Here is a 27,563-nt window from a genome sequence, read left to right on the forward strand (position 1 = left end):
ACAATGATATAAGGACACTGCTCATGTTATGACCACGTACACAGTGTTGGATGCCAGTGATGCACACACAGTCACACAGAGAGATGAGGGGATGCACTCCACAAGCTTTGATAGCAGCACATGTTCTCGTCTCAGATATTATCATGTCTCCCATTTCATGGGCTTAAGCTGTAAAGCAGCACTGCAGGATATGCAGGTTGATTAGTGCAAGCATGCCCTGTTCACAAGCTGTAAATCTGTAAGTGCAAATCACTTACATTGCTGATAGATTTATGCAAAGCTTCACCGAGACAGTGCCGCTATGAAGGAAAGATCACAGGAATAAAGGGAAACATTCAGAAATCAACTAAGTAAAAGAAAAAGGGATAAGGAAGGAAGGGTAAACATAGAACATTAATTATAATTTGATCAGAGAAAAATAAATTGAAAGCCATCTGGAAAAAATATGAATATGTTGCTTTGACTTAGTCTATAAGCTACTGAACACAGAACAGAATGACGTGATTTACCATGTTATGTTTCTGACATACAGTACAGCATTATTTCTTTAACATAGTATTACTATATAGACATATTACACAACTGAACGCTTTTGAAGTTATCCACTTGTTTTCTCTTCTCCTTTACAGCAAAAAAATTTTGGGAAGAAATCATTAAGTACATGAACAGATGTAATATAAGGGCACAATCGACAATCAGCTACGTCTCAACTATCACAAGCATATTAAGTACATAATATTAATGATAAATTTTCACTGTTAAAGGGCAGAAAATGAGTTTAGTAATTAATGAAGACATTTCTATTAAAATACTACTTTTATCTTTCTTAAAATTCAGAACCAAAGGCACACATAAAAGAATATTCCTGAAAGTCTCCAGCAATAAAATGATTTAATGTGCCACTTATATTAGTGGTGATAACTAATGAAAAGCAAAAAATCCCAGCATATTGTCACAAAAATGCTCAGTGAAATATTATTGATCATACAAATCTATGTAATTCATATGCACATAAAAATACCTGTGTGTTTATATATAAGAATTACGTAGATAAGCACAAACACATGCACAGAACAGAGTCATCAGAAATTAAGTGAGAGTAATGTCAAATCCAGCATGACCACTTTCCCCTTTTGTCACAGGTTGCTGAAGAAGATGGCTTTCTCCAGGAGACAGCAGGTATTTTGACACCAGCCTGAAAGCCTGTAGGTGGGAACTATTAGATAACACTTTGCCAAAATAAAAAAAGAAATTGTTATTCAGTCTCAAGAATCTAAAAAAAAGGCACAAAATAAAAATACGTTATTGGGAAATATCCAAAATAAGCTTTTAAAATTGTAAGGAAGTTATAAACATGTATCTATGCAAGAGTGGAACACTAGGAGGCATCATACTCCAGCAGACAAGGCAAAGACCAGCATCTAACAGCTCTGATTCCAACACTGGATTTTGAAACCGCTGTTCTGAACAAATCCACCCAATTTTTCTGTGCTTCCTCTCCCATCTGGGAAAAAGTTCGTTTAGGGGGGAAGCTGTTACGAACAGGAATGAACTCCTGCTAAATAAATCTTCACTTTCTAGAACACTTGAGACTTTATATTGGTGGATGCATCTATTCAGCACTATGGTACAACTAAGAAATAGATTTTACAACTGAAGCAGAAAAGTTGTCATTGCACTACACTGAAGAGAAGTTCCAAGTAAAAATAAAATAATATAGACTAGTCAATTGGAATGGAGGCTCATTCCAGCAAAATGTGCCGCAATTAAATCAGATGGAACTCCATATTCAAAAGTATGCAGAACACATTCAAAATGTAGTACTCCAAAATAGCACTGGTTTAAGTGTTATGAAGAAATTTCATAAAAAATCCAGACATCATTATGAGTACTTCCATTTCAAGGTCCATCCATGTTCTGGATAAAGAAAGTATTAAGAACCAAAAAGAATGCACGCATAGTTACTACTGTCTGTATACCTATGATGAGGAAAAGTGATGATTAAAAAACAAGGAAGCAGGTAGGTTTAATTATCACTCTATTTCTACAGGTTGGTATTCAAGATTTCATTTGTGATGTTACTGTGGTGTAAGAAATCTTTGCTCAGTTCTCTTTGAAACCTATGGGGTGTACAAGCTTAAATTACTTCTTGAAAGTACAGACCCTTCTGAAAAAACATCTCTACTTGGTATAGATGTATTAGCTAACCTGATTTCACTTGATTTTGCTGTCTCATTTTTCAGTAGAAGTATTATCTTCTCCACCCTCAGAATATGCAAAGCTAAGCCTCAGATGCAACCAAGAAAGCTTCACCATGACTCAGAGGAAGAGCAGAGATGCAGCAGAGAATAGAATTTGCATCTTTATATGCAGCATGTTTAGAACCCACTGATCATTGAAGGCTGCTCAGCAGGACTGAAAGACTTTGCAAACAATAGATGGAACAAGACTGGAATTCTTAGCTCTCTTTCAACATCTCTCCTTGAAGAGCTGAGTTTTCAGTTTAGTTGGGCAAATGTGTGTTGCAGTAAAAAACAGATTTAGTGATTTGAAGCTATTCAAGCTTTGTGTTTGCTTGTTGTAATGAACAGTTGCTTGTGTTCCAATCACAGCTGTCACAGGGGCCATTCTTGGTGATGAAATGGTGTCATTTTCTTCAAGAAGGACATTTACTGCACCAGTGACATTTTCACATTTTCATTCAGTTACCTTGTTTCCTACAGGACATTAACTAATTGAATGACTGGAAGTTCTCCTGTTTCGTGGTTTCTCTGAACTAAAAATTACTTTCAACGAGATTAGAGAGGCTTGACACTTAATTTCAGCATCAGTCTTCATATCACCCAAAGATCAGTTAGGCAACACTTTCCCCTCATTGACATTTCAATGTCATATTTTGTCACAATCTGACTTGCCTATATGGTTTACTGAAGTTTGAAAACACTGCTGGCAAACAGGAATTCTTGGGTAAAACCTGAGACCCTAACTGGGAAAGGCCCTACTTTATCTGTTTTATCAAAGCAGATCTAGATTGCTACACAGTCTTTGCTTCATTTTAAGAATGACCTCCCAGAGATGCTGCTTACCTTTCTGAACAACAAATCCTACCTGCACCCATCAGACATTTAGTAAAAGAAATGAGTTTCTGAAGTGCCTAGCACAGAAGCCAAAGGGACCTTTGGCATAAGCCCACTTTATCCATCTAATAATGGCAACAACAACCCTAAAACTCTCCCTCGAGACAGGTCTTTGAAGAGAAGGACTGATTTGTCAGCAGATGCACAGTCTCTGGCTGCGCAGTGCTTACGTGGCAGATGACTCCGCAGAGATTTGGAAAGCAGCTGTTTGCTACTACAACGTTTTGTACTTGGCTCGAGGCTTCTGACACGCTAGCAACTGGAGAGCTACATCAAAGTTTGCCCTCTCACACTGGTAAGAAAAAGCAGCATTTAGAGTCCTTTCCCTGTCTCAAAACTAAACAGTTTTCTGATGAGGAAAAAGAAGTATATACAAGGCATTCTGAAATCTTTAATAATCTCTGGGATCTAACTGGTCCTGATTTCCTCCTGGTTTTGCAGCAACCCCAAAGGGAAGGTGCTATCTTCAGGATGCCAGAGGGTGGGAAACTTACCCTCTTGCGTTAAAAAGATGGAGTTTTTATCTTTTCCAGTTCTAGGAATCTATCACACTTCTAGGCAAAATCACAGAATGGCATGGGTTGGCCTAGGTACTTTGCAGATTTGAAGCAGTCTGAATATTAGAGTACACTCTTTTAATCCAACAAAGTGCAAGTTCCATGGTCAGGGGAAAAACAAGTGCATTTGAATGTCCTGATAATTTTTAAAGGTTTTGGGAAGTTACTAGGGATTCATTCATTTATTTGTCATAATGCTGTCAGAATTTTAAAGATCACAGACAGACCTTAACTAATTTCTCCTGGAGCACAGAAGTATCCCAGCCCTTAATCTAGAATTTCAATCATCTGCTGAATCTCAAACAGATTTTGCCCCATTTCATCAGTTCTCTCTCATTCCTTCCAGAGTCCACTGTTTTCACTGATTTTGAACCAAAAGCAAAAGCTACTTTAGCAACTACAGAGCAAAGAGGCTAAGGGAAGCATTTTAAAACGAAATGCTTGCCAAAGTCTTTATCTTACATTTAAGGGAAAAACATATATAAATACAGGATTAAAATTTTATTTTGGGGATGGTATTACTGTTGGATTTGGCTTAGATTCCTATTTACTAGTTTTGGAAGTGTGAACTTCCAAATGTCAAATTAAACTTTTTACTCATGCACAATACTAAGAATTTCATGTTCTTTTCATCCACTGACAAATAGAACTAAAAGCCTTTCCATCTCCTCCAGTTTTACTGCCAAACAAAAACTCATGATATTAAATTTCAACTAGAAGTTTAGGATCAGGTAGGTACAGGTTTCTTTGTGTAAGAAAATATCAACTTTAAGCATTAGCCAAGATATTTATTTTTAACTGAATTAAACACAACACCATGGGAGAAAAAAAAAATTAAGAAGGAACCAAAAGAGAGATAAAGAAGTCCAGCAAGACATTTATTACAAAACAGAGAACAAACTCACACTTCAAAAACACTGATTTGTTCTGTTGCTTTTATTTGCCTGTTTTGCTGAGTAGCTCTTAATTGTAAATGGTCTTTAATGAATTCCTCCATTATATTCAGAATCTTTTAAACAAAGAGTAAAATAATGATGAAGGCATGGTCTGGGCTGAACGGGCTCACCAAAACCAAAAGCTCATAATGAACAGCTGAATTTAGGCATTTGTTTTTATGTCCAAGCTTCAGACAACACTACAATGGCCAATGTGGACAGAAGAAATGCACCAACTCACCATCAGGATCACATCTCTGCAGAGAATAGGGAGCCCAGAACAAGAGGCATTCCTTAGTGAGAAGTAAAAAGTCATGAAACCAGGGGAAACACGTTCAGTAGTTGGCCCTCTGAGAGCTAGCTGCAGTGAGTTTGGACTATGAGAATATCCACACGCTCATGTGAAGCAGTTTCTGACCTGTTTAAAGAATAGGTTTCCCACCTGGAATACAGGAGCACTAATTCTTCTAAAACAGTGGTGAGTGGAAGGATGCACACAGACAATGGATCTAGGCAGAAACTCCCAAATCTCCCCTAATTCTCTGTGAGGCCTGCCTGAGTTACAGCACAGTCCCATTAAGACCACAATTTTGAGAGTTGTATTAACTTGTCAAAATTTTCAACAGTCAAAGCAAGCATGCTCCTTCAGAAAAACAGGTATCTACAGAGTGAAGAAGAGCCATAAAACATTAACCTGAACTACATTCCAGGGCGCCCTCTACTCTCTTCTCCCTCCTTTGTATGACTTTTCTTTTTATTCTTTTGGATTTCCACTTTTTAGATTTTTAAGTGCTTTTTAAAACCTGCCCAACATCTCTTACCTTCCACTAGATGTCATGGTAGCCTTACCAGTATTATTGAATACAAGAATCACCACAGCAAAATCGGAGGGAGTTATTTGAAGTTTACCTCCACTCTGTTTCTGACAGACAAGCCTTTAGACAGGGTGTTCAGGACAATATCAAGTAACAGGGAGCTGAGTAAAATGATTCTGTGCTGAAAGTTTAATCTCCCTTCTTTCTGGAAACTGATACAAGGTATGTGCAGGTTATTCCTTGTAAAAATTTCCAGCATCCATTTGACAGCAAATCTTCTAATGCAAGGATTACCCAGGCTGTGAACAGGCCAGTAATCCCTGTGCTGGGGAAAGAAAGCAGTGTTTCCTGATTTTGTTAATGTGGATGCACATCAGCTCTGCAATAAGCACCTCTACACAGGCAACTAAAGATGGAGAAGTAACTGGTTCTGGATGAAGCCTGATCAAAAGCCATCTATAGATGTGCACAGGAGCTCAGGGATTTTTCTCAGCATTCCATCAACAGCAGAATAATCAGGATTTTTAGACCAGTATGTTAAGACTGAGCTTGTCATTACCTGAAAACTACCATTTGAATAATAACTACATCAGAAGGAAATATTTACATTTTGATAGACATCAAAGTTTCTCCTATTTACTTTGACAGTTTAAAAAGGAGCATGTCATCACAGAAACAAACTCTGAAGAGGAAATCTCAACATATTTTTCAAAAAAGGAGTCTTTGCAGTAGGAAAAACAAACAACAGCTACCAAAACATACATAGTATACTTTAGTCCAGTCTTGCTGCACTACTTCTGGTATTCCCATTGATAGAAGACACATTTTTGGTGTGAAAAGTTGACAAAGTTAAGAAAGAAGAATGTCACAAGTAGCAAGTATGAAGCTACTTAAGAATGGGAAAGCTACATATGGGAAAAAATAATGACAGAAACATTCACTTTACTGAGACATTTTACTGAAAAGTAAGGAAGACAGGAGAACCAATATTTGCTCAAATATAGGAAAGTCCATCCACAATGAGAACCCTTGATTCTGTTTACTGAAAAAAAAACATATCACAAGAAGAAACAGATAAGAAAAATACAAATCTTAACCTGTATGTTTCAGTGCCCAGAAATGAAGGTTGCACAAAACAGACAAAGAACATGCTTATGCTTTCAACAAAAAAAAAAAAAAAAAAAAAAAAAAAAAAAAAAAAAAAAAAAAGAAAAAAAAAAAGAAAATGCCAGCTATTTTGGCCCTGGCTGAAGCTTTCTCAGCAGTAAAATGTTTTTAAGAAAAGCGTTAAAACCCATTATAGAGCTAAGAGGAATGGAAAGGAGCAAGCATATCTGAATTCACTGCATATTTCATTATGAAACTCTTGAATGGATTGACATAGAAGTACTAGGTGCAATTTACAAGGGAAAAAAGGAAAAAGTACTTTCTCCTTTTCTCCTTTGTCTTCCAGAATAATTCTGTGTATCAGAGATAAAAACTACACATTTGGTCTCTATACAATGATACAGTGGTTAAACTACCAACCACATCTAAGTGTTGATGGTGCTTCGCAACCAGCAAGAAAGTGTTTCAGCATTTAATCAGCTGAGTAGCATTTCATCTCAAGCTTCTTTTATTCATAACAAAGCTATACTGTTAGAATAACAATAACCCTACCTGCACTCTGTGAGGGACCACTTAGCATTACTGGTATGAAAGCAAAATCATTACCTAGCTTTATGCAAGAGCTACATACCACCTCTCAAATGTGCAACAAATAGAAGTGGCAGAAATTTGTAGATCAGAATAACAATTTTTAAAACTCAAATCAGCTTAGTACACTTTATGGGCATACTTTTCTTGATTGAAACTGTTTGGGTTTCTTTTAATTAACATTTTTATCTGTGTCTGCTCATTCAGCTTTCCAGCACCAGTCAGCAGCAATCCCAGGTGGGCATACTCTATGTTGTATTTTTCTACAGTTTAGGTAGCTATATTTAAACCTGTTTTTTCAGCCCTTTATGATTACATAACCATTTCTACACTTCAAGATAGGCGATACACTTCCTTGTAGTTTGTTTTTAAATCAAATCAGAGATGCATCAATACATATTAAAAAATGGTACCTGTATTGATAAACATTTAATTTCTGAATTCAACCTTTATGAACAGAAATTATACAACTAAGTGGTGAACCTCTGGACACTTAATCAACATAAAGAACACATATCGGCCGCATTTGTTGTCAAGTCAGGATTTACAAATTTTTAGCAGAGACTCTGGTCTTGTATTGTTTCGATAAATCATTGTATAATATTGCTGGTATAGACCAGACCACTATTTCAGGTGTAAAAATCTGAATTGCAGAAAGAGAAGCTGGATTCCCTCTCTTCCTAATTTTATACAGGCTTCACACCTTTCAAATGGATTTTAATTACATCTTCCCACAAATTAAAACCAGGGTGTAACAAATCCACAATTTCACAGCCCTACTGCAGTATCTCAGGCAGTACTAGTTCAGGGTAGAATTTCTAAGACATTCCAGGACCTGCTTATTTCAGTACCTTATCATTTCTGGAGGAGGAGACAGAGGAACATCCTTATAGAGTTTGTGGGTGACACCAAGCTGGGAAGAATGCCCTGGTGGAGGGCAACACAGTGGAAAGGATGCATTGAAAGAAATGGGCTGCCATCCAGAGGGACCCATCTAGGTTATAAGTACAGGCTGACAGGAACCACACAAAATTCAGCAAAGAAAAATGCAAGGTCCTTGACACAGGAAGGACCACACCCATACACTGGTCCATACTGGGTCACAGATCTGCTTTGCACAACCTTGTTGACAGTAGGCTAAACGTGAATCAGCAGCGAGGTGTGGCAGCACTGAGCGTCAGCAGCACACTGGGCTGCAGCAGCAAGCAGCAGTTTGAGAGAAAGGACAAGTGCTACGGACTTGGGCCTTACTGCACATCACCTGGAGGGCATATTGCTGCGCTGTGATGTCATAGCGTGCCTCAGTTTCCCAGTCCTTGCCCAGGGACTGGGAATCGCCTCTGCTTTCCCCCACCCTGACCCCTGCTGAGTGCTGTCTGTCAATCCTGGCATTCCAGAAGGGTGTTGAGTGATTGGCAGAGCTCAAAAGATGCCTCTCAGCCCTGGGGGATATTGGGCCTACCAGGTGTCAGTCGTCCCCTGAGACTTCCTCCCCTTACCTGATCCCTACCCCTTCCCTCCCCCTCTCCCCAGGGTTAAAAGGAGCAACAGCCACATGGTTCGAGGTTCTGGTAGAGCTGTTACGAGATTCAGAGGCCTGTGTGCCAGGAATAAAGCCCTGGATCAAAACCCTCCAGCAGAACCGACTCCTTTCCTTCACCTCGCCTTGAGGCCTCTCTGCCAGAGGTAAACCTGAGCTCCTGCATGCCTGGACTTGCCTCTAGCACCCAGCTGCAGCATCCAGCTTAGCCAAAGGTGTCTCTGAGGTGAAAACAGCACAGCTGCCGCCTCTGGTCAAGAGGCAAGGGCCAGACAAGCCAGGCACATCCCACCCCGCTATTCCAATAGCATATGCTGTCTCCTCCTCCAGCTCATTCAGCTTTGGTACAAGACACATGTTGATAGACTTGCTCATATTCAGCAGAGAGCTACCACCAAGAAGGCTGGGACTGGAACAGATATCCTTCTGAGGTAACTGTATTTGCTCAGGCTAAAGAAGAAATGGCTCGTGGGACTTAATACTTTTCCAGCACCTAGGAGGTGGTTACAGACAAAGTGGACCCAGTCTTGTTACAAAGGTGTACAGCAGAACAATGAGAGACTACAGTCAAACTGAAACAGAGACGGTTCTGTCTAAATAGAAAGAAAAAGCTCACTATGAGGATAATTAAGCAATAAATGAAATTATTCAGAGATGCTGTGGATTCTTCATCCTTAGAGGTTATTCAAGAACTGACTGTACAGAGCCCTAAGCAACCTTCTAATTCAGTGCTGAATTCAGCCTCCCGAGACCTCTTCCAGCCTAAGCAAGTCTGTGATTCTGTGATCCAGGTCACTACAACTCTCAGAGACTCTCTTTTGCGTACTGCAGTCAGGAGGAACTTACTAACAATCCATTTGTCCAAGAGTTAAGTTATTAATCTCTTACACTATGGTGTGGAATTCTCTCTCTTTCAGCTGTAATGGATAAAACATAGATTTTTACAGAGGGAAAGCTTAATTCCCTACTACCATTTCAATCTGTGTTAAGTACATACCCAATTCAAACAGTGGTATGGAAAAGTCACAGCTGTTTTGAAAAAAAATAGTCCTCACATGCTATTAATCTATTTGCATACAGTTCTGATACAGTAAAAGATACGAAGACAAAAGAAAAACAACCATTTTGCATATGGAGACCTTTTCCTATGTCCAAAAATTCTCTAGTAAATTCTCCTTACTACAGTGAACTTTCTCATTCCAGAATTTCTTGCACAGGCAGAAAAAAAAAAGTTAATTTCTAACACAGTAATTTTCCATTCTGGAACTGTAGGTTAGATTTAACATGGTATTTTTGAAAGGCAGAGATAAAAGTATGTTAAAACTATGGAAAGTTAAATATATCCCTTTCAAGGGATATTCTACCTTTACAGGTAGAAGCAAAGAAAGTAAATGAACTTGGGTAATGTGAAACTTAGAATAGAATTAGTCCAATTCTCTTTATGCTCCTGTTGTAAAAAGTAACAGACCAAGAACTCTGAAAACCTCCAGCTTTTATGAGCCTAAACCACAAGACTTGACAAGCCTAAATTCCCCATCAGCAAAATATATTGTGATGTGCTCCTGTGAGAGGCTGTATATTAAAATGTGTGTTCAGTTATTAGACTTCCCAAATTAGACAGCAAATTAAAAGCCATCCCACAATAACACCCTGAAATCACTTTAAGTCCTTTCAGTCATTTAATGAGTTCCAAAATCTGTTACTCTTACTTTAAACTATGTTTGTTCATTATCAGCTATTTCTTCAAACTGGAGTCAATAAAATCAGTTCTACAGCATTTATGGCTTGGAAAAAGTATAAAGCCAGTATTTTCTTTGAATTATCTAACATAACTGAGATGATAAATAAGAATTACCATTAAAAAAACGCATTATTCACACAAGATTATCCCAAAACAATGGCCAAAATCACTTAAGACATAGCTGTAATAAATGTGTCATAAAAACTGAGATGCATTTTGACTTCTCAGAGACTTGTACAGTGTTATTCCTCTCCACATAGGGGATTATTACTTTTGTAAAGCTAGGGAATACCTTTAAGTCCAAACAACTAGCATTGGTAGATATTTAACAGCACAACAGGCGAGCAGACAAAATCAAAACAATCTTGTAGTGAAGAAGTGAGTCTGTCAACATCCTCTCCCTCCTTCTCCCCTCAAAACTGTAAAAAGTTTTAGTCACATTTAGTGTAAAGAACAACATTCATATAATTAAAATTATATCCATATATTATTAAAATCATTATTAGGTTAAAAACCCCTATGCTAACAAATTTCATTTAAAAGCCAGATATCACAATTGATTTCATTTACTTAGTTGGTAATAAGCCACCAACAAATAAATTGTAATGGCTTTCCAATTCTCAAGGACACCATAGTTAGTTACCTGGTCTAAAAGATCTTCGACCTTTTTTTGCCATCCATCCCTTGCTGCATTTTTTTCACGTTCTTTCAGCTGCAACAACTGAGTCATGGCTGCCTTCTTGTCCTCCTCATGCTGCAGCCTCAGCTCTTCACGAAGCTTATTACATTCCTGTCTAAAAACAAAGGACAAATAACTAAAATGCAGTGGGACCTTGTGCAAGAGGTACAAAAGAATTACAATCTCAGTAATAATTGGAAAATCTTAAATAACAGATACATTTGCTTTACATTTCATTTGATAGTACAGTTGCATACAATATATAGTTCATTTATTATTAAAGAATTAAAAAAATAATACTTGCCGAAGATTTTCTGTCCATTTTATTTCCAAGTCACGTGCCATTCTGTCAACTTTGAACTTTTCCTCCTCTCTCATGGCAGCAATCATTGCCTCGTGCTGTTGTCTCTCCTGATCTAGTTCTCCCTGCAAGTACAAACTTTACAATAGAGACTGATCAGCAGCAAAAGTGTATTTCAAACATAAGTGAGTGTATTTATAATAAAAATATCAATTACAATTGGCTCATAAATTTGAACTACAACTTCTTCACTGTGAAATTCCTAGTTATGCACAATTAATGCTTGTACATCTCCAGATATTTCTTATTTGTGAAATAGAAGTCTGCATTCCTATAAAAAGCAATTTTCCAGTAAGTCATTCTACAATCTTTTCAAATACCATTAATGGTGAATCACAAAATAATTTATGTTGCAGAGAACTTCAAAAGGTCAACAAGTCCCATTCACTGGAGGACTTACTTCACAATTAGAGCATGTGGCTTAGGTCCTTTGTAAAGAATGCTTTGAATTTTATTTTTAAAAATTTTTAAAGCATCATACATCCAAGTATTTGAATTTCAAAGTTTGAGCTATCTGTATGTGATAGAAAGTTCAAAGTTCATTTCTGTTTCTCAATGGGACATGTCTGCTAGAAGCAAGGTTTCATAGCCTCAACACAGGGAACACCTTTAAAATTCCCACCAATTTCTGCTGAAATTTTACCATAATAGAATAGGTACCACCTAGAAATACTACTTACATGAATGTTGTTCAGCAGCGCTTGCTTCGTTCATGAAGCAAACATAGCCCCCTAAATTGAATTATTAATTTTTAAAATGAGACCTTTTCTGCAGCATTTTGATTAATTTTAAAATCTGTTAAGATAAATTTTATTGCCAGTAACCTATTATATATGAATATTTAAACATTTTAATAGGTGAAGAGAGCAATACTAGTTCATAATAACATTTAGAAACATTATAAAAAAATACAGAGAAAGTTATAAACTATAATATTGTGCACTTCTAATGACTGTGGCTGAAAGAAATAAAAAAAAATACCAATAAGCTGTTTCAGGTTGGTTCTGTTAAGAAAATATGAAAAATATGTTCATTGAAAAAAAAAGTATATTTGCTGCTCTATGTCAAATACTTCTGTGATCTTGTAAATGTACATTCTATACTGAGGAAACAAAAAGGAAATGTTTGCCCAGTATTGCAGTCAATAAGGTATTGACAGAGTAACTGACAGTTCTACTTCCATCTAAGCCAATTAAAATGGCAATATATTTGTGCCTAGGCAAATTAATTGCTTAATGGTACAAAGTGGTCAGATTTTCTAGATGTCAGTCTGCTATCCTTACAGATATTGTAGCATATATCTAAAAATTATTCCCAAGTCTTTATACTAAATTTCCAAATTCGAGCCTGAAATGAAGACTGTGCCCATTTTCCAAGGAAAACATGGCATGTATGTATTCAAATAACTCATCAAAAAGATTTCTGTGAATTTCAGAGTTAGTAAGCTCCAGACCTTGTTTTTGCATCATGACATGAACTGTCTGGAATTGCAAGTGTTAATTCATATCCTTTAATGAAATTCTATTAAAGCCCTGAACATATTTGTATGGATATGTTCTGGCAGCTACAACTTACATTAACCATACAAAGATATGCTTGCAGCACTACCTGTTAAATACTAAAAGTGTTCTGAAAACAAAAAATACCCACTCCGAAACAACCAACCAGTAAAATAAAAATAAGAAACCCCCAAGCCCCAAAAGAAACTATCCTAGTTTCCATTTTTTAAAATTTCTTCTCAAAATAGAAATCTCTCCTTTAATGAAGCCATATGAGGCTCCTTCTGTCATGGGTACCCCATAACACTTCTAGCTATTTTAAAAACAAGACCAAAATCACCCTAACTGCACCTTGCACAATTTATTCTCAAACAGCACAGTTACCTCAACACTGTACAGTGAATCTGTGGTCTCTCGCAGTCTTGCTCTAGTTAATTCTAGTTCTTTCTGGAGTATTTCCTGAGCTTCTTGAAGACTTGAGATGTGTCCTTCTGCAGTCCCAAGGCCTTGCTCACTTTTTCGTACTAGGTCTTGCAGACGACACACCTGTGACATTACAAAAAAACCTGTAATTTCCATAACTGTTACTAATGGCAGCCAACCCATCCTGGTGCTTTTCAGTGATTCTTAATTCTGACCTAGACAAATTTTAGTTGCACTACCTGTTCTCCTTAAATATCACTTAATGCTTCTGTATTTAAAAATAAATTCCTGTAATATTATAAAAGCAAAGACTCAATAAAAGGATTTTTATGAGTAAAAAAAAAATATATCCAATGTGTTTGATGCATATTGCAAGGAAAGGAGCTACATAAAAGATACAAAAATGCCTCTTAGTTTACTGTAAGAAAGCAGGTTTTAAGCAAATTATTGAGAGATATTTCAAAATACATAAATCTAATATATAAATTAACCTGTGCTAGGGTTTAAGTTTCTGTTTTCAGATTGCTTCCTGTCCAGCCTGTTTAAAACTTAAACTAGAAACTGTACATATAATGTAATAATCTCCTTAACTGCTATGTAACAATACTCTTTTTCTGCCTGTTTGTGCTTCAGCTTCCCATCTGTAAAATGATGATATTGCACTTCTTTGCTTCAAATAAAGATATAAGAGACTGAACACTGCTCACCAGCTACAGGAAAGAAAAAGATTTTAAGTATGTAGGTTGGAAAACCAGAAAAATGGGAGGCAGGGAGGAACAAAGAACAGCAGTTAACTGGAGGTGCATTTTCTGCCGAAGCAACAGTCTATGCTATTGCTTTTGTAAGTTGAGATAATTTCATTCACAATGGGACAAGTGTCACAAGAAAATACTAGCTTTTGGATTACAAGCATGCACAGGTAAGAACTGTAACCACTCTTCCTGTCTGTTAGAATAATTACATACAAATACTGTTTATAATACACACAGAGACACCACCTCTCTCTCCAGAACTCTCTCCCTCTGTCAACAACCTGCCAAGTGCTTAAAAAGTGTAACTCCTCCTTTTCTTCTCAGGATGGAATCCAAAATTTCTTTGGCATGAGAGATCTCAGTGAAAAACTCTGGTAAAGTTGAGCACTTGTCTCTGTGCTCCTCTGAGTTTTATTCAAACAGCCAATAATTCCCTACAGAGCACAGCTACCTGAAGGTAGCAGTGCTACCTACATGACAAACTGTCCTCAAACTGTATTGATATCCTGGTAGTGCTCTGTTGTCCATGTATCTGATAGTAGCATCATATGAATAGCTGTCTTGTAAATCTAAGGATATGGGAGCAGGCAGGAATGCCACTCATAGGGCTTAAGATATACTCTGCTGTTGACAAAGTGATGGAGGCTGTTTAAAATGATCTTTAATAACATCATCAGAAATCCTTTGCATGGAAACAGCAAGTCCTCAGATGACTGTACCAAGTGATACTAACATACCAACATCCTAAAATGCCTTGGCTGGTCTACAGCGAAAGGAAACACATCTACAGAGTGAACAGCCAGTCTCATCCCGAGACATGCATGAGAAAGCCACTATTCTGACTTAACCCAAACTCCCAAAAAAATCTCTGGCAAGTATTCAAGATTACACTGCTCTTAAATAGCTTAGTACTAGGAGCAAGCCTAATGAGGCTTGAATCTTTCTCTCATCCTTTAGCTAAGATAATTGCCACCAGAAAGTCTGTCAAAAAGAAAAGAAGATGGCATGGGCTCAAAAGCAGCTTTCTCAGCAGGGAAGCTAGAACTGAACGAGCATCCACAGAAAGTAAAGAATACAAGCCTACTGTGTTAAATGACTTCTGTAACTTAAAGCAAACAAAAAAAAAGAAGCAACAGTAGCAATGTAAGGGCTAAGCTAATGATGTGTCAGACACATCACAGGGGAAGCTTCTTCAAGGTCAGTGATGGCATTGAGAAACTGCTGTCAGTTGTCAATAGAGATCTAAGGCCAAGCTGGGGTTGCAACTGAAGCACTTCTGTCATGTGCTCAAGATAAACATAGTAATGAAATAAAACATTTCTCTTCTGCACTACATGGAGAGGATTTACAGACCAATGCCAATTTATTGTCTCTATGTTTTCTCTCATTCTATCACTATGCACAATATATGGTATTACACTTATCCTGGCAAAGGATTGTATGTAAACTTGAATACTGGACAGCAGCTCGACCTAGCTCCCTATTTTAGTCTTCTGTTTCTTAGCTTTGCCTCTGTTTGGCTAACTTTCATGCTAATGGAATTTTCCAAGCCTGAATTTGATAGCAGTTGGATAACAGAAACTCATTCTTAAAACATTTCAAGTTATTTCCTTCAAGGAAGGAGAAATGAAGCCAAGAGACATTGATAAAGAATAGCTAGATTTAACCCTACAGTGCTAGATGATGATAGAATGACAATAGTGCTCTACTCAGATCTAATCCAGAAACAATGAAAGTTAGCATACAACAGAGAAGTTAAACCTAAAATAAATAACTAAACTTCCTGTAATTTTGAACTGAAAAATAAAGCTGTGTAAGATTTTCTTAAGATGCATAACAAATACATCATATTTTCATCAATTTGAATGCAGGTAAGCACACTGTTAAAAGAGAAAGAGCAGTTCCAGCTTAAACTGGCACCTTCTCTAAGCTCTGAAACAAAGATACTGGCAGCCCTAAGGAGGAAGAACCCTCCTGTTTAAAGAGCTACTCACAACTGACTGATCAGCAGAGCTGCTGAACTCTAAAGGCAGGAGGTCCAGCTACTCTGGAAATGTATAATCTCTGGCATGTCCATCTATCTGTACATGTTAACACATATTTTCAGAATATATACCTTAATATATAATAATCAAATACATTATGCAGTTATTAATATAGTAACATATTAATAGATTATTAATACATTCATATATAATATATTAACAAGTTAAATCTATACTTTTGGAAGGGCAAACTTCCCTATTTAGTATATTGAAAACATGCAGGTTTTTTCCTTAAGCTAGTTTAGTATTTGTGCAATTTGCAAGTTACCAGAATGAAACACCTGCTCTCTCCAAATACTGTACAGTATAGAAAGCAGCAATGAAAAACTGTGCTGCAAAAAAATACTTAAATTCATGTTTAACTCTCTCAAAGCAAGAACTAAAATCATGCATAGGGCTTGCTGAACAATAAAGCTGATGAAATATGCTCTTGAAATGAGCCAAAAGTTCCAGAGAAAAATGGTTTGATGTTTTTGATATCAGCAGAATGTACTTCTAGTTTCAAAATATTGTATTGTAAAAAGGTTGTGATTTCCAACGAAAAAAAATTAAAACTGACTTGATATATGATACATTTAACATCAATTGCATATACCATGTCATAGCAAATAATTTGGGTCCTACTAAAAGTACTTCATATCATCTTTTGATGAAAATACAAGAAGATGATTTGCAAGTCAAGAAACTGACCAGAATTTATGATATGTTAACCATAACCAAATATGAGTTTACATCCAGTTAAATTTCCCTCTCTCCTGATGTATTTTGTGTAGAGGTCTGTATACCTAATGAGAAGATAAAAATAGTTAAAAATAAAAAGCTGTTTACATCAGCTGTTTACATCTCTCTTGCTTTGTTAATTTTGTAACAGACAATAAAATCATTCCTCAGAAGCAGTCAACTAACTTTCCATGTTTTAAGAATACTCCACTCCAAACAGAAGAAAGGCACTAAACACTCAACAGCATAGACCTAGACCTGTCCTGGAGTCTAAGATCACTATTGATGAGATGTGGTAGTGAAACAGCAAGTTAGTCCTTGCCTCCTGATTGGCAGAAGTCAGCTTCGTTGTCAGCTCCTCCTTCACGTTCTCCAGCTGCTGTCGGAGCTGATTCTTATCATCCTCCAAATGCAGTTTCTCCTTCTCAAACTGCTGCTCCAACTCCTTCAGAAACAGGAAGGATGGAAGAAATATTAAATACTTGCCATAGAGTCACTGCAAAGTACAGATCTACCACACGGAAATGATTCTAACCAGCATAAATACTTGTGATCTCATCCCTTTCCTTAAACTGTTGGAGCATGAATATTTATTTCCTTTTACAACAGATGTAATTTTCCAGTTTATTTTATAATTTAACATCCTTAAATCACAAAATAAAGACTAACAGGACTTTTCTCCCAATTACTTCTCAGTTATCAAAACCTTTAAAAATATATCTACTTTCACAATTTTTCAGTCTGAGCTGAAAGAAGAATTTCTCATTTTCTATAAAATTACACTGATATATCTGCATGTCTTCCAGCCTTCACCCATCTATTTCCTACAAATAATCCCCACAGGAAAGAATAAATCTTAAAATCCAGACTGATCTCTGTGAAGTTTTTTAGAATGTTACAATTAATGAAAAAAAAAAAAAAAACCAGACCATATATCTACTACATTTGTGTAGAATCAAATTACTTTTCAAGTTTAACTATATGGAAAGAAACAAGTAACACCCCTGTTTTCATCAACCTTTATGGTGTAATAGCCAAATTCTCAAAATAACTGGATTAATTATATTTCTGTTACATGAGGCTATGTTGTGTGTGTATATATACACACATAAATGTTAGAAACTTTCATAGTTTTAAGGAAAATTATAAATTTATACTTCAGCCTTAATATTCAGAATACATTTTCAGAACAACAATTTCTTTCACAAAATACTTTAAAGGAAACATATCAAAATTGAGAGTTTTATTACATATATCAGTGAAATATACTATACAGCTCATAATACTGCGAAGTTTAAGTGAAGAAAATTAAGGTTTCCAAGCCAGGTGCTCCGGAGTCATGCCATAAAAGGTTTCAAGGTTTTCTATGGAGCTAGAGCCTCTTTTTTAACTCCTTCCTAGGGGCTCAGCTGAAATGCAAGGTTTAGTATCAATTAAGTGCCTCTGTGCAGACCTGGGCTCAGGTTTCCTAAAAATCAGTATTATCTCAGAAATAGCCATGAAAATACATACATCAGAGCCAGCCTGAAACAAAAGGTACAGTATTGGTAAAATTAGGGGAAACAGGGAGAAAGAACTAAAGTATTAAAGAGGAAAAACAGTCACTAAAAGATATAAAAGTCTAAGGAAACCCAAGGTTTCCTGCTGCAAGACAGCAATGTAGTGTCAAACCACTCAACTCCAAGAAGCAACAGAGGCCAAGTCTTCCTCATTCAAACCCAAAGATGACTCAAGTGTTTTACAGGGGGTGGAAAGCACAAAAGCACATTAAGCAGCTTGTTAGTTCTAGCACTGCTTTAGGGTATGGGGCAGGCAATAAATTATTCCTGTGTACACTGCTTGCATGATCTCTTCATTCACGGTAGAAGTTGGTCAGAGTGACAGAACAGAGGGCTACACTGCCACAAACTCATTACTAAACAAGGTAAAACTCAAGTGCCTGCCCTCTCCACTGGGTCCATATGAGTCAACACGTGGGATAAATGCTCCTTGCTCAGTGAAACTTGATCAATTTGTCCTGTTCATGCTGAAATCTGCTGTCTGCAAAATCCCACTGGTGCTATTTAGACCCTATTCTGATAACAGAGCAATTATTTCTCTGATGATACTTGTCAGTACAGCTGTGCAGTACTGCAAAATTATTAGCAGCTCTATTTTCATAATCCTCCTGATGCCATTTTTACAGCTCATTTTATAGATGGAAATACTGAAGCAAAAAGAAATATTTGAGCTATTTTTTGAGTCCTATTCTAATTCTGCTGAATTCTCTTCTGTTCCCCAGATGCATTTCCCAGGATTCCAATCCAAATGAATCCTCATGCCCTCTATCCCAAGCCTCCTGGTACCATTCTTCTTCCTCATACAAAATTCAAATCTGCTCCACATTTAAGCTTGACTGTTTTCTTCCTTGGATAATTTGATCACCACAGCATGTGCTTAGTGAGACAGGTTTGACAGAAGAGACAGTGAAATCTGATTAGATTTAACATCAGTGAAATCGGATTGACTGAGATCTTGATCCCAACATCTCTCCATAGGTAGTTCTTTCTTGTTAAAATAACTTCATATTTCTCACACTTAGAGAGGTGTTCCCTATTTAAACTAGTTTAGTGATTTAAGAAAAAAAAGTTTGTGATCTCCTTTTGTTTTATTCTCCACATTATTTTAGTAACAAACAAACCAAAAGAAAAAGAACCCCACATCTTACTGAAATAAAAGAGAAAGATACACAGAAACCCTAAGAGACATTGTCTTAACAACCAGCATGTTTAAAGTTTTAAAGAAAGTAAACCTGTAAGATCAGATGCATATATGTCTGAGACCTACTTCAATTACTGGGTGACAAAAAAAATTTTGTATGTATTAAAAATTGACCTAAGAAACAACATACTGGTAGAAAAATTTACAAAAACAAACCAAATCTGTCAGAGATGCACATCACTAACTACAACCATGGTTCTTGGTATCTTTCCTGTGAATACACCAAAATAAATATAACAAAGCCTCAAATTAAACACTTAAGCCTGTATTTCCTGTGCAAGGCAAAATTTGTTATAACACACATCCAATCAGATTAGGAAATAATAATTTAAAAATGGGCCTCATCCTGAGAAAGTAAAGGCCAGATTTGTGAAACAAAAAAAGCCTCTCAGTTTCAGGATTCCAGTCAAAGGTAAAATGTATAGTTGCTGGAGAGTGAGCTGCTGTACAGTACATAATTTTATGTTGCACACTTAGAACAGCTGTTATCATCTGAGTACACATGGAGCTTAATAAAATATCAGTCCTAATAAAATACCTTTCTGTACTTCTGAACTGTCAATGAAAATTTTAAATAAATGTTATAATAATATAATCTTTCATCTCCTTCAGAAGAACGGATCCTGATACACCAACCTTTCTGAATATGGGTGACAAATCCCAGGAAAACAAAATTATTATACTTGAAAATACATTTGTATAAATGGAGAATTTATCTTCTGTATGCAGACAAATGACAGTACATGTGTGGTTTTTTTCCCAAGATATTTGTTATTTTTCTAAATGCTGAGCAGTTTCTTCAGAGGCCTGCAGGTAATTCCAAATTAAGTTTGCCATAAAACAAAACCATGCAGTACAAGATGCAAACTGTAACAGTTGCTTTTTGTTTGATTACTAAGAAAATAAGAACATACCATCTGCAGTTTCTTCTTATCCTTATTAGCATTACTGTGTGCAGCCTCAATTGCAGTATGGTGTTTCCATGCCAATTCTTCTAAGGTCTTGGAATGAGCCTCCTTTAACTGAGCAGCCTCTCCTTCCAATCTTGCTTGTAATTTTACCAGCTCCTTCTCATAATATTCACGTTGTGTTTCCCTTGCTTCATTTACTTTCTATAAAGTACAGGAAAAGAAATGTATTCAATGCTTAAAATATCTGAACAGTAGGAATAAAAAAAATACAAAAACATTACTGATGACATAAATCTGTAAAAAATTAACTTCCATATAAAACAAATTGAGCAAACACTAAGCACTGACTACGTGATTCAGTAACCAAAAAGGTAATTTTAAAAGATCCATGCAAAACAATCCTACTTATTAAAAACCCAATTTTTCCTCTGTTTAATCTGGGAAAACAACAATCGGGTATCAAGCCTATAGAGAGTTTCTGTTTAGTATTTTCAGACATGTTCAATGCATTTTCAGCAAATGGCTTTTTAAACTGTTCCTTAATCATTTCACATTTGTCCTTCCTCAGACAATTTAGATACTAGGCATATACACACAAGGTCATAATTCAAATGAAATTGTTAGAAGATTGTCCAAAGCAGTCTGACTGCATTGGATAATCTTCTAACAAAGAAGCATTTCATCTACCTTCCCTTTAATCTCACTTCACACTCTGCATTAGTCATTCGTTGTTGCTACATGAGATATACTTGAAACATACTGGTCCTAGTCCGGTCATATCAAACAAAAATTAAAGCATAATATTTTCTTGTCTGAGAATCCCAGTGTTCTCTTGTTTTATTCAACTAAAGCCAATAAGCTGTTTAACCTTCTCCAATGCCAGAATTTGCTGCCTTTGTCGCTCATCCAGACTCTGTGTTTTGCTTTGTAATAAATTTCTTTCCTCTTCCAGCTGGGACAATTTTTCCTTTAATCTAGACTTTTCTGATTCCAAGTCTCTGATTGTAACTTCTTGAGTCATTTGAGTAGCTTGAAGCATTCCAATGTGACCTAAAAACAAAACAGCTCTTTAAAACCTCATAGCATTGGTTTCATGCAATTGAAGTGCACATTTATACTCCAGTGATAGCACCACTCTAGTGGAAGCTTGCATATGGATCTCCCTTGTCTTCACTGCAATACTTATCTTCCTCTCCACTTCTCACTTGTTTAGTTTTATTGTAAAATGCCCAACAACAGCAGAGCACTTGCTGCTGGGGCGCCTTTCGTTTCAATTCTCCTCACTCAAAGTTGCGCGTTGACTCCCAAAGGAAAGCAGAATTAGGCAATTGTAAGAACACTGAAGAACTGATCCCACCTAAACCTGCGTATTTCTATCCTAGAATAAGACTGACAACAGAAAGTAGAACACTGATGTCTAAAGATACACATGTCATTGTTTTATCAAACTCAATTTAGCTGGCACACTAGATACATAGCTTTATCTGCTGTAAAACTTAGGAAATGATACTTTATTTTGCTAAAGGTATATGACTAAAAGATATAACAAAACTCTCTCTATAGTAAATAGTAAAGTATGATCTAAATCCTTGCAGGCTGGAGGCTTCCTTTTAATTTCTTTATGTATATTTTTGGGAAAAAACCAAACTAAGTACAATTTCAAACTACACAATATAATCATCTGTCCTTCACATAACCACCTGACAAAGGTTTATGACTTCAGAAATTTCTGTCTGCTCTTCTTGATATATTTATTATTGTAGGTAACTGACTAGAGCAGTGAAATTTCTGTTATTTTGGGAGAGGCTCTGGAGTGAATAGAAGACTGTTTAGAAAAAGAGGATACTTCTAGTTAGGTCCAACTGAAAGATGAGAGGTATTATTGACTCTGAATAATTTTCTACTGTTTTCTTGTAGTGTCAGTTTCTAGGAAAGACTGTTGTTTCCCTTCTCATTTTATTATAAATTTCAAAAATGACAGGTTGAATGACAGTTCAGTTTTATAACAAAGCATTGCTTTTAAATTAAAGTCACTAAGGAATAGCTATGAAAGTGGAGTATATGATATTTCTCACATGACAAAATCACTGAGCCTCATGATTAATTTCCATTTGTTATAAAAAGTAAGATGTGCCAAGAAGGAAACTGTTTGTTGCCTGTGGACACAGATGTGAAAGGAAGAGGTATGAGATATATAATGAAATTCAAAAATTAAAAATGCCTCACAATTACTAGTAATTTCATTAAAAATGCATACTTCTAATTGTACTAAGCCCTGGAAAATTCTAGAACTTTTTTGACATTTTTGTTTGTAAAACTGAAAACTGAAGACTTAGGACAATGGGTATGCTTAGGTTCTGTAACATTTTAAAAAAATTCTTATTTCATAAGTTCAGTCATTTAAGAAAGGTATTTTCAAACCCAAAATTTTATAATCTAGCAATAATAATAATACAATGAGAATTTTCATTTTTTCATACAAGTATGTCATACATATTTCATTGTAAGTACACGCAGACACTGATCTAGAGCTTTTGTCCTTGCAATACAACACAGAAGACAGCTTTCGGCTTCCTCATGCTCTACAAAAAAGGTATGAAATGCAGCAATTTCCTTAAAGGTTGGGAATCTCAGGATAAATGGAAGAAGAGTATTTTAAATGCACCAAAGAGACTCAACAGAGCGTTCTAAAATTGCAATATGATGAGTAAACATTCTTTATGGTAATTAAGTATGAGAATTCAGTTTCTTTGAGGACAGATTTTTGACCGTGTGAGCTGAAAATCAAGGAGATGGCAGTGGGCCAGCATCAGAAACCATTTCCAAACAGGCTGGCACCCAACTACCCTTATGGCAATTGCTTGGTGGCACCACTGTAAACAGGGATCCTGGTTCTTGTTGCACAGTGATGCTCTAAAACTAAGAGGTACTGCAGACAGCACCACTGAGCTTGGTAAAGCTGAATACCTCAGTGCCAGAGGACACCAGGGCTGGCCTCAATCACAGGCTAGCTGACTCCATGCCATCAGTAAAACAGAAAAACAGCCTGGGTATTTATTTCCACTCCATTTGGGGTGGCCTGGTGAAACCCTCTCATGCTTCTGCCTAAGGAATGAAGCAGCAACAGCTTTAGATTGTATAAGAACAGGACTCTTATACAGTCACGAATTTTTCTGTGACTGCCTCACAAATCACCTTTTGGAGGGTCAGATGCCCATTCTACATTCTCTCAGCAGCAAGCCTATTCCTTCTAGCTGTTTCATCTAATAGGATCTTGCAGTCTTGGGCTCCTGCTGATTGGTATACTCTTCCAACACACGGCCTAGACTACTCCTGGGCTTGTGCTAATTTGTGTGGAAAACAATCAAGAATTGTTATAATTGGTCTAATTCAACAAAGCCAAAGATAAGCCAGGGGCCCCTTTTTAAGCCCTAGAACTCAACCTATTGTATAGTTGTTCAAGTTCAAGTACTGGGGCCCATGCCTACTACTGAGCACATTAGGGAGACAATGCCAAAGATGGAAAAGAAACCTGCATGTGCACAGTCAGGTCTTAAGCTATTTTTTGTGCCTTTCCACATGACAGCAACTACAAAGGAGCAACGAAAGCTATAGAGAAAACTTTAAAGAATTTATTATTCAATAAGCTGCAAATCTTCTGACAGTAGGTATAAAGGAAAGTACCACAGCGTCAGCAAAAAGAAAAGACAACTGAAAAAAGGTGGAAGAACAGGAAGCATGTCTCAGTTATTATGTGAAGAACAGATGCAGAGCAGAATTGTTCTGTATAAGCACAGTTCCAAGGCCTGGAAGATACGTACATGCCGTACAAAGTACAGCACTTGGACAAATGAGTACATAAAAAAGGAAATTTAAGTACAATGCATGTGATAGCAAAAAAGTTTAAAAACCTCAAAACTCATTGGAAAATTCTATGTAAAGCATTAAACAGTATTTAGGCAGTCTAAACCTGCATGAGGCTGACAGAAAAAGAAAAGGCTAGAATAAAAGGATGAAGTTTGTGTCCAGATTAAGTTACTGACATACATACTGGCTTTGAGAACAAGATCAGTGGCCTGCTGCTGTAAGCGCTCTCTAGCAGCTGCAAGCTCGCTTTCCACTTCTTTGTGTTTGCTTAACAATGACATCTCCTCCTCCTTCACATCATCTAGCTGTTTTTGAAGAACCTAGAGGAAACACATAATACTTGTTACCATCAGATACAATCATGTCAATTTAAATGAACGTTAGATTAAAAGGTACAGAAGAGACCTTTCAGCAAACAAGTTTTATTTACACAAAAGCTGAAATAGTGCAATATTATTCCCATATTCATTGTCTACTATATGTAATGCTTCAAACATACTTTTTGAAGATCAGGATAATAGGTACATGGCATGACAAGTAATGCATAAGAGAAATGTGACAATATTCAAAAGGTACTATAAAATGGTCCACAGAGTCTGGGGATCAACTTTAGAAACCTGGTTTCTGGTATCTGAGAGTTTTTTACAATAAAGAATACATTATGTGTTCACAGCAGTTTAGTGTTCTCCATTGCAACTCCGAGTGTTTACTACTGACTGAAATTAAGCTACGTGTGGAGGGAGATACATAAAATGAGAGCTGGGCAGTTACTTCTATCAAACATTCCCGGGGCAACTGTTGGGACCAGCACTCTTTAGCACATTTCTCAGCAGCATGGGCAGTGGTATTGGGTGCACCCTCAGTGGGCTCACTGACAACACTGAGCTGTGGGGTGCAGTCAACTTGCTGGAGAGAAGGGAAGGGATGTCATCCTGAGGGACCTTGACAGGCTGGAGAGGTGGGACTGGGCAAACCTCATGGAGTTCAACAACACCAAGAGCAGATCCTGCACCTGGGTCAGGACAAGCACAAGTACAGGCTGGCTAGCCCTGGGGAGAAGGACTCTGGAACGAAAAGCTCAGCATGACTTAGCAAATGTGCACTCACAGCCCAGAAAGCCAATCATGTCTTGGGATGCATCAAAAGCAGCATGGCCGGTAGGTCACAGGAGGTGATGCTGTCCCTCTACTCTGCTCTTTTTAGACCCCACCGGTACTCCTGTTTGCCAAGGTGTGGCAGCCCCAATACAAGAAAGACAAGGATCTTTGGGAAAAAGTCCAGAGGAGGCCACTAAATCAATCACAGGGCTGGATTGCTGGATTTCCTATAGAGACAGGCTGAAAGAATGTTCAGCCTGGAGAAGAGAAAGTTCTTGGGGAGACCTTTGAGCAGCCAGTATCTAAAGAAGGCCTAAAAGAGCTGGAAAAGGACCTTTGACAAAGACATGTAGTGATATGACTGGAGGGAGCTGCCTTAAATTGAAGGAGCATAGGTTTAGATTAGATATTATGAAGAAATTATTTTCTTTGAGGATAGTGAGGCACTGGAACCAATTGCCCACAGAGGTTGTGAACTTGCCATCCCTGGAGGTGTTCAAGGCTGGATGGGACTCTAAGCAAGTTGGTCTAGTGCAAGGCAGCCCATGGCAGAGGGTTTGGAGCTAGATGATCTTTACTGTCCCTTCCAAGACAAACTATTCTATAGTTCTATGATTCTAAACTTTTCTTATGCCTTAAATCAGATGTACTAGCTCACAATAGCATATCTTGGAGAGTGTAATGTGTTTCAGCCATGCAGGAGGGAAAAGAAAATATTGTTCTGATTCAAAAGAAAATATAGATGTCTTATAATTCAAGTAACTGAAACAGTAACATTACAGAAACTAAAGAGGAAGAGAGAATTGGGGAAAACACTGTACAGGATGTGTAATGAAACAGACACCAGATGTGGTGAGATTATGCATTTCAGCACCTCATCTACAGTGTTCAGAGTAGGACCTGATCTTAAAATCTGTAGCAGATACTGCACTAGACTCTTCCTCTTCTTTGGGAACAAATTTCCTTTACTGTAGGAACGATCAACATACAGCTGGTTTCACCTTCACCACAGCTTTCCATAAACTCACCTCCTGAAGCCCCTTGCAGAAGAGGCAGAGATGTGTGATGAACTGACTGCAGGCTCCCTTCACCATCCCCCTGCATCAGTGTAGGGGAAGTGGTTAGAGAATTGGGAATAAAGTTAAGTCCAGGAAAGATGAAGGGGTGGGGAGAAAGTGCTCTTTTAAGATTTGTTTAACTTCTCATTATCCTACTTTGATTTGATTGGTAATAAATCCTTTTCCCGAGTCAAGTCTGTTTAGATCATGATGGTAACTGATGAGTGATCTCTCCCTCTTATTTCAACTCAGAAGTCTTTCATTACAGCCTCTCTCCTCTGTTCAGCTGAGGAGAAGAGTGGTAGAGGAGCTTTGGTGAGCCCTTGGCATGCAGCCAGGATCAACCCAACACACTAAATAAAACTGTGTTGGAGTTTAACCCACTGAGCAGCTAAGTATGGCACAGCCACTTGCTCACAACTGCCAAAGTGGGACAAGGAAGAGAAAAGGAAGGGTAAAAGTGGGAAAATTCGTGGGTTGAGATGAAGAAGATAGAGAAAACCAAAGCCACACACATACAAGCAATAAAAGCAAGGAATCCATTCACCACTTCCCATGGGCAGGCAGGCGTTCAGCCGTCCTCAGGAAAGCAGGGCTCCATCTGGCATAACACTGACTTGGGGAGGCAAAGACCATCACTCCTTCCTCCTTCCCCCAGATTTATATGCTGAGCATTACATCATGTAATATGGAATATCCCTGTGTTCAGTTGGGGTCAGCTGTCCTGGCTGTGCTCCATTCCAGCTCCTTGTACATCCCCACCCTCCTCATTGGGAGGGTGGGGTGAAAAGCCAAAAAGACCTTGACTCTGTGTAAGCACAGCTCAGCAATAACTAAACCATTCCTGAATTACCAACACTGTTCCCAACATGTTTGGATTTGTTTTCAACAAATCCAAAACATGGCACCCCACAAGCTCCTACAGAGAAAATTAACCCTACCTGAGCCAAAGCCACTAATATACTGAAAGA

The 27,563-nt window shown here is 37.4% G+C and overlaps 1 protein-coding gene across 6 annotated transcripts in view; it reads right to left on the reverse strand.

Moving 5' to 3' along the window:
• The window catches only part of FAM184A (family with sequence similarity 184 member A), a 74,061-nt gene that overhangs the window by 19,653 nt on the left and 26,845 nt on the right, over positions 1 to 27,563 (reverse strand). For 3 of the 6 annotated variants that reach the window (XM_063151080.1, XM_063151079.1, XM_063151077.1), the window contains exons 3-10: positions 24,622 to 24,757; positions 21,439 to 21,620; positions 20,574 to 20,771; positions 17,222 to 17,344; positions 13,344 to 13,505; positions 11,404 to 11,525; positions 11,064 to 11,214; positions 258 to 299 (exon numbers count right to left, since the gene is read on the reverse strand). In XM_063151080.1, the coding sequence (XP_063007150.1) occupies positions 258 to 299; positions 11,064 to 11,214; positions 11,404 to 11,525; positions 13,344 to 13,505; positions 17,222 to 17,344; positions 20,574 to 20,771; positions 21,439 to 21,620; positions 24,622 to 24,757 (1,116 nt within the window). The remainder of the gene's footprint in view (positions 1 to 257; positions 300 to 11,063; positions 11,215 to 11,403; positions 11,526 to 13,343; positions 13,506 to 17,221; positions 17,345 to 20,573; positions 20,772 to 21,438; positions 21,621 to 24,621; positions 24,758 to 27,563) is intronic. The other 3 variants (XM_063151082.1, XM_063151081.1, XM_063151078.1) reach the window with 1 other exon arrangement.

Source organism: Melospiza melodia, chromosome 3, assembly GCF_035770615.1.
Source record: "Melospiza melodia melodia isolate bMelMel2 chromosome 3, bMelMel2.pri, whole genome shotgun sequence".
Taxonomy (NCBI): Eukaryota; Metazoa; Chordata; class Aves; order Passeriformes; family Passerellidae; genus Melospiza; species Melospiza melodia.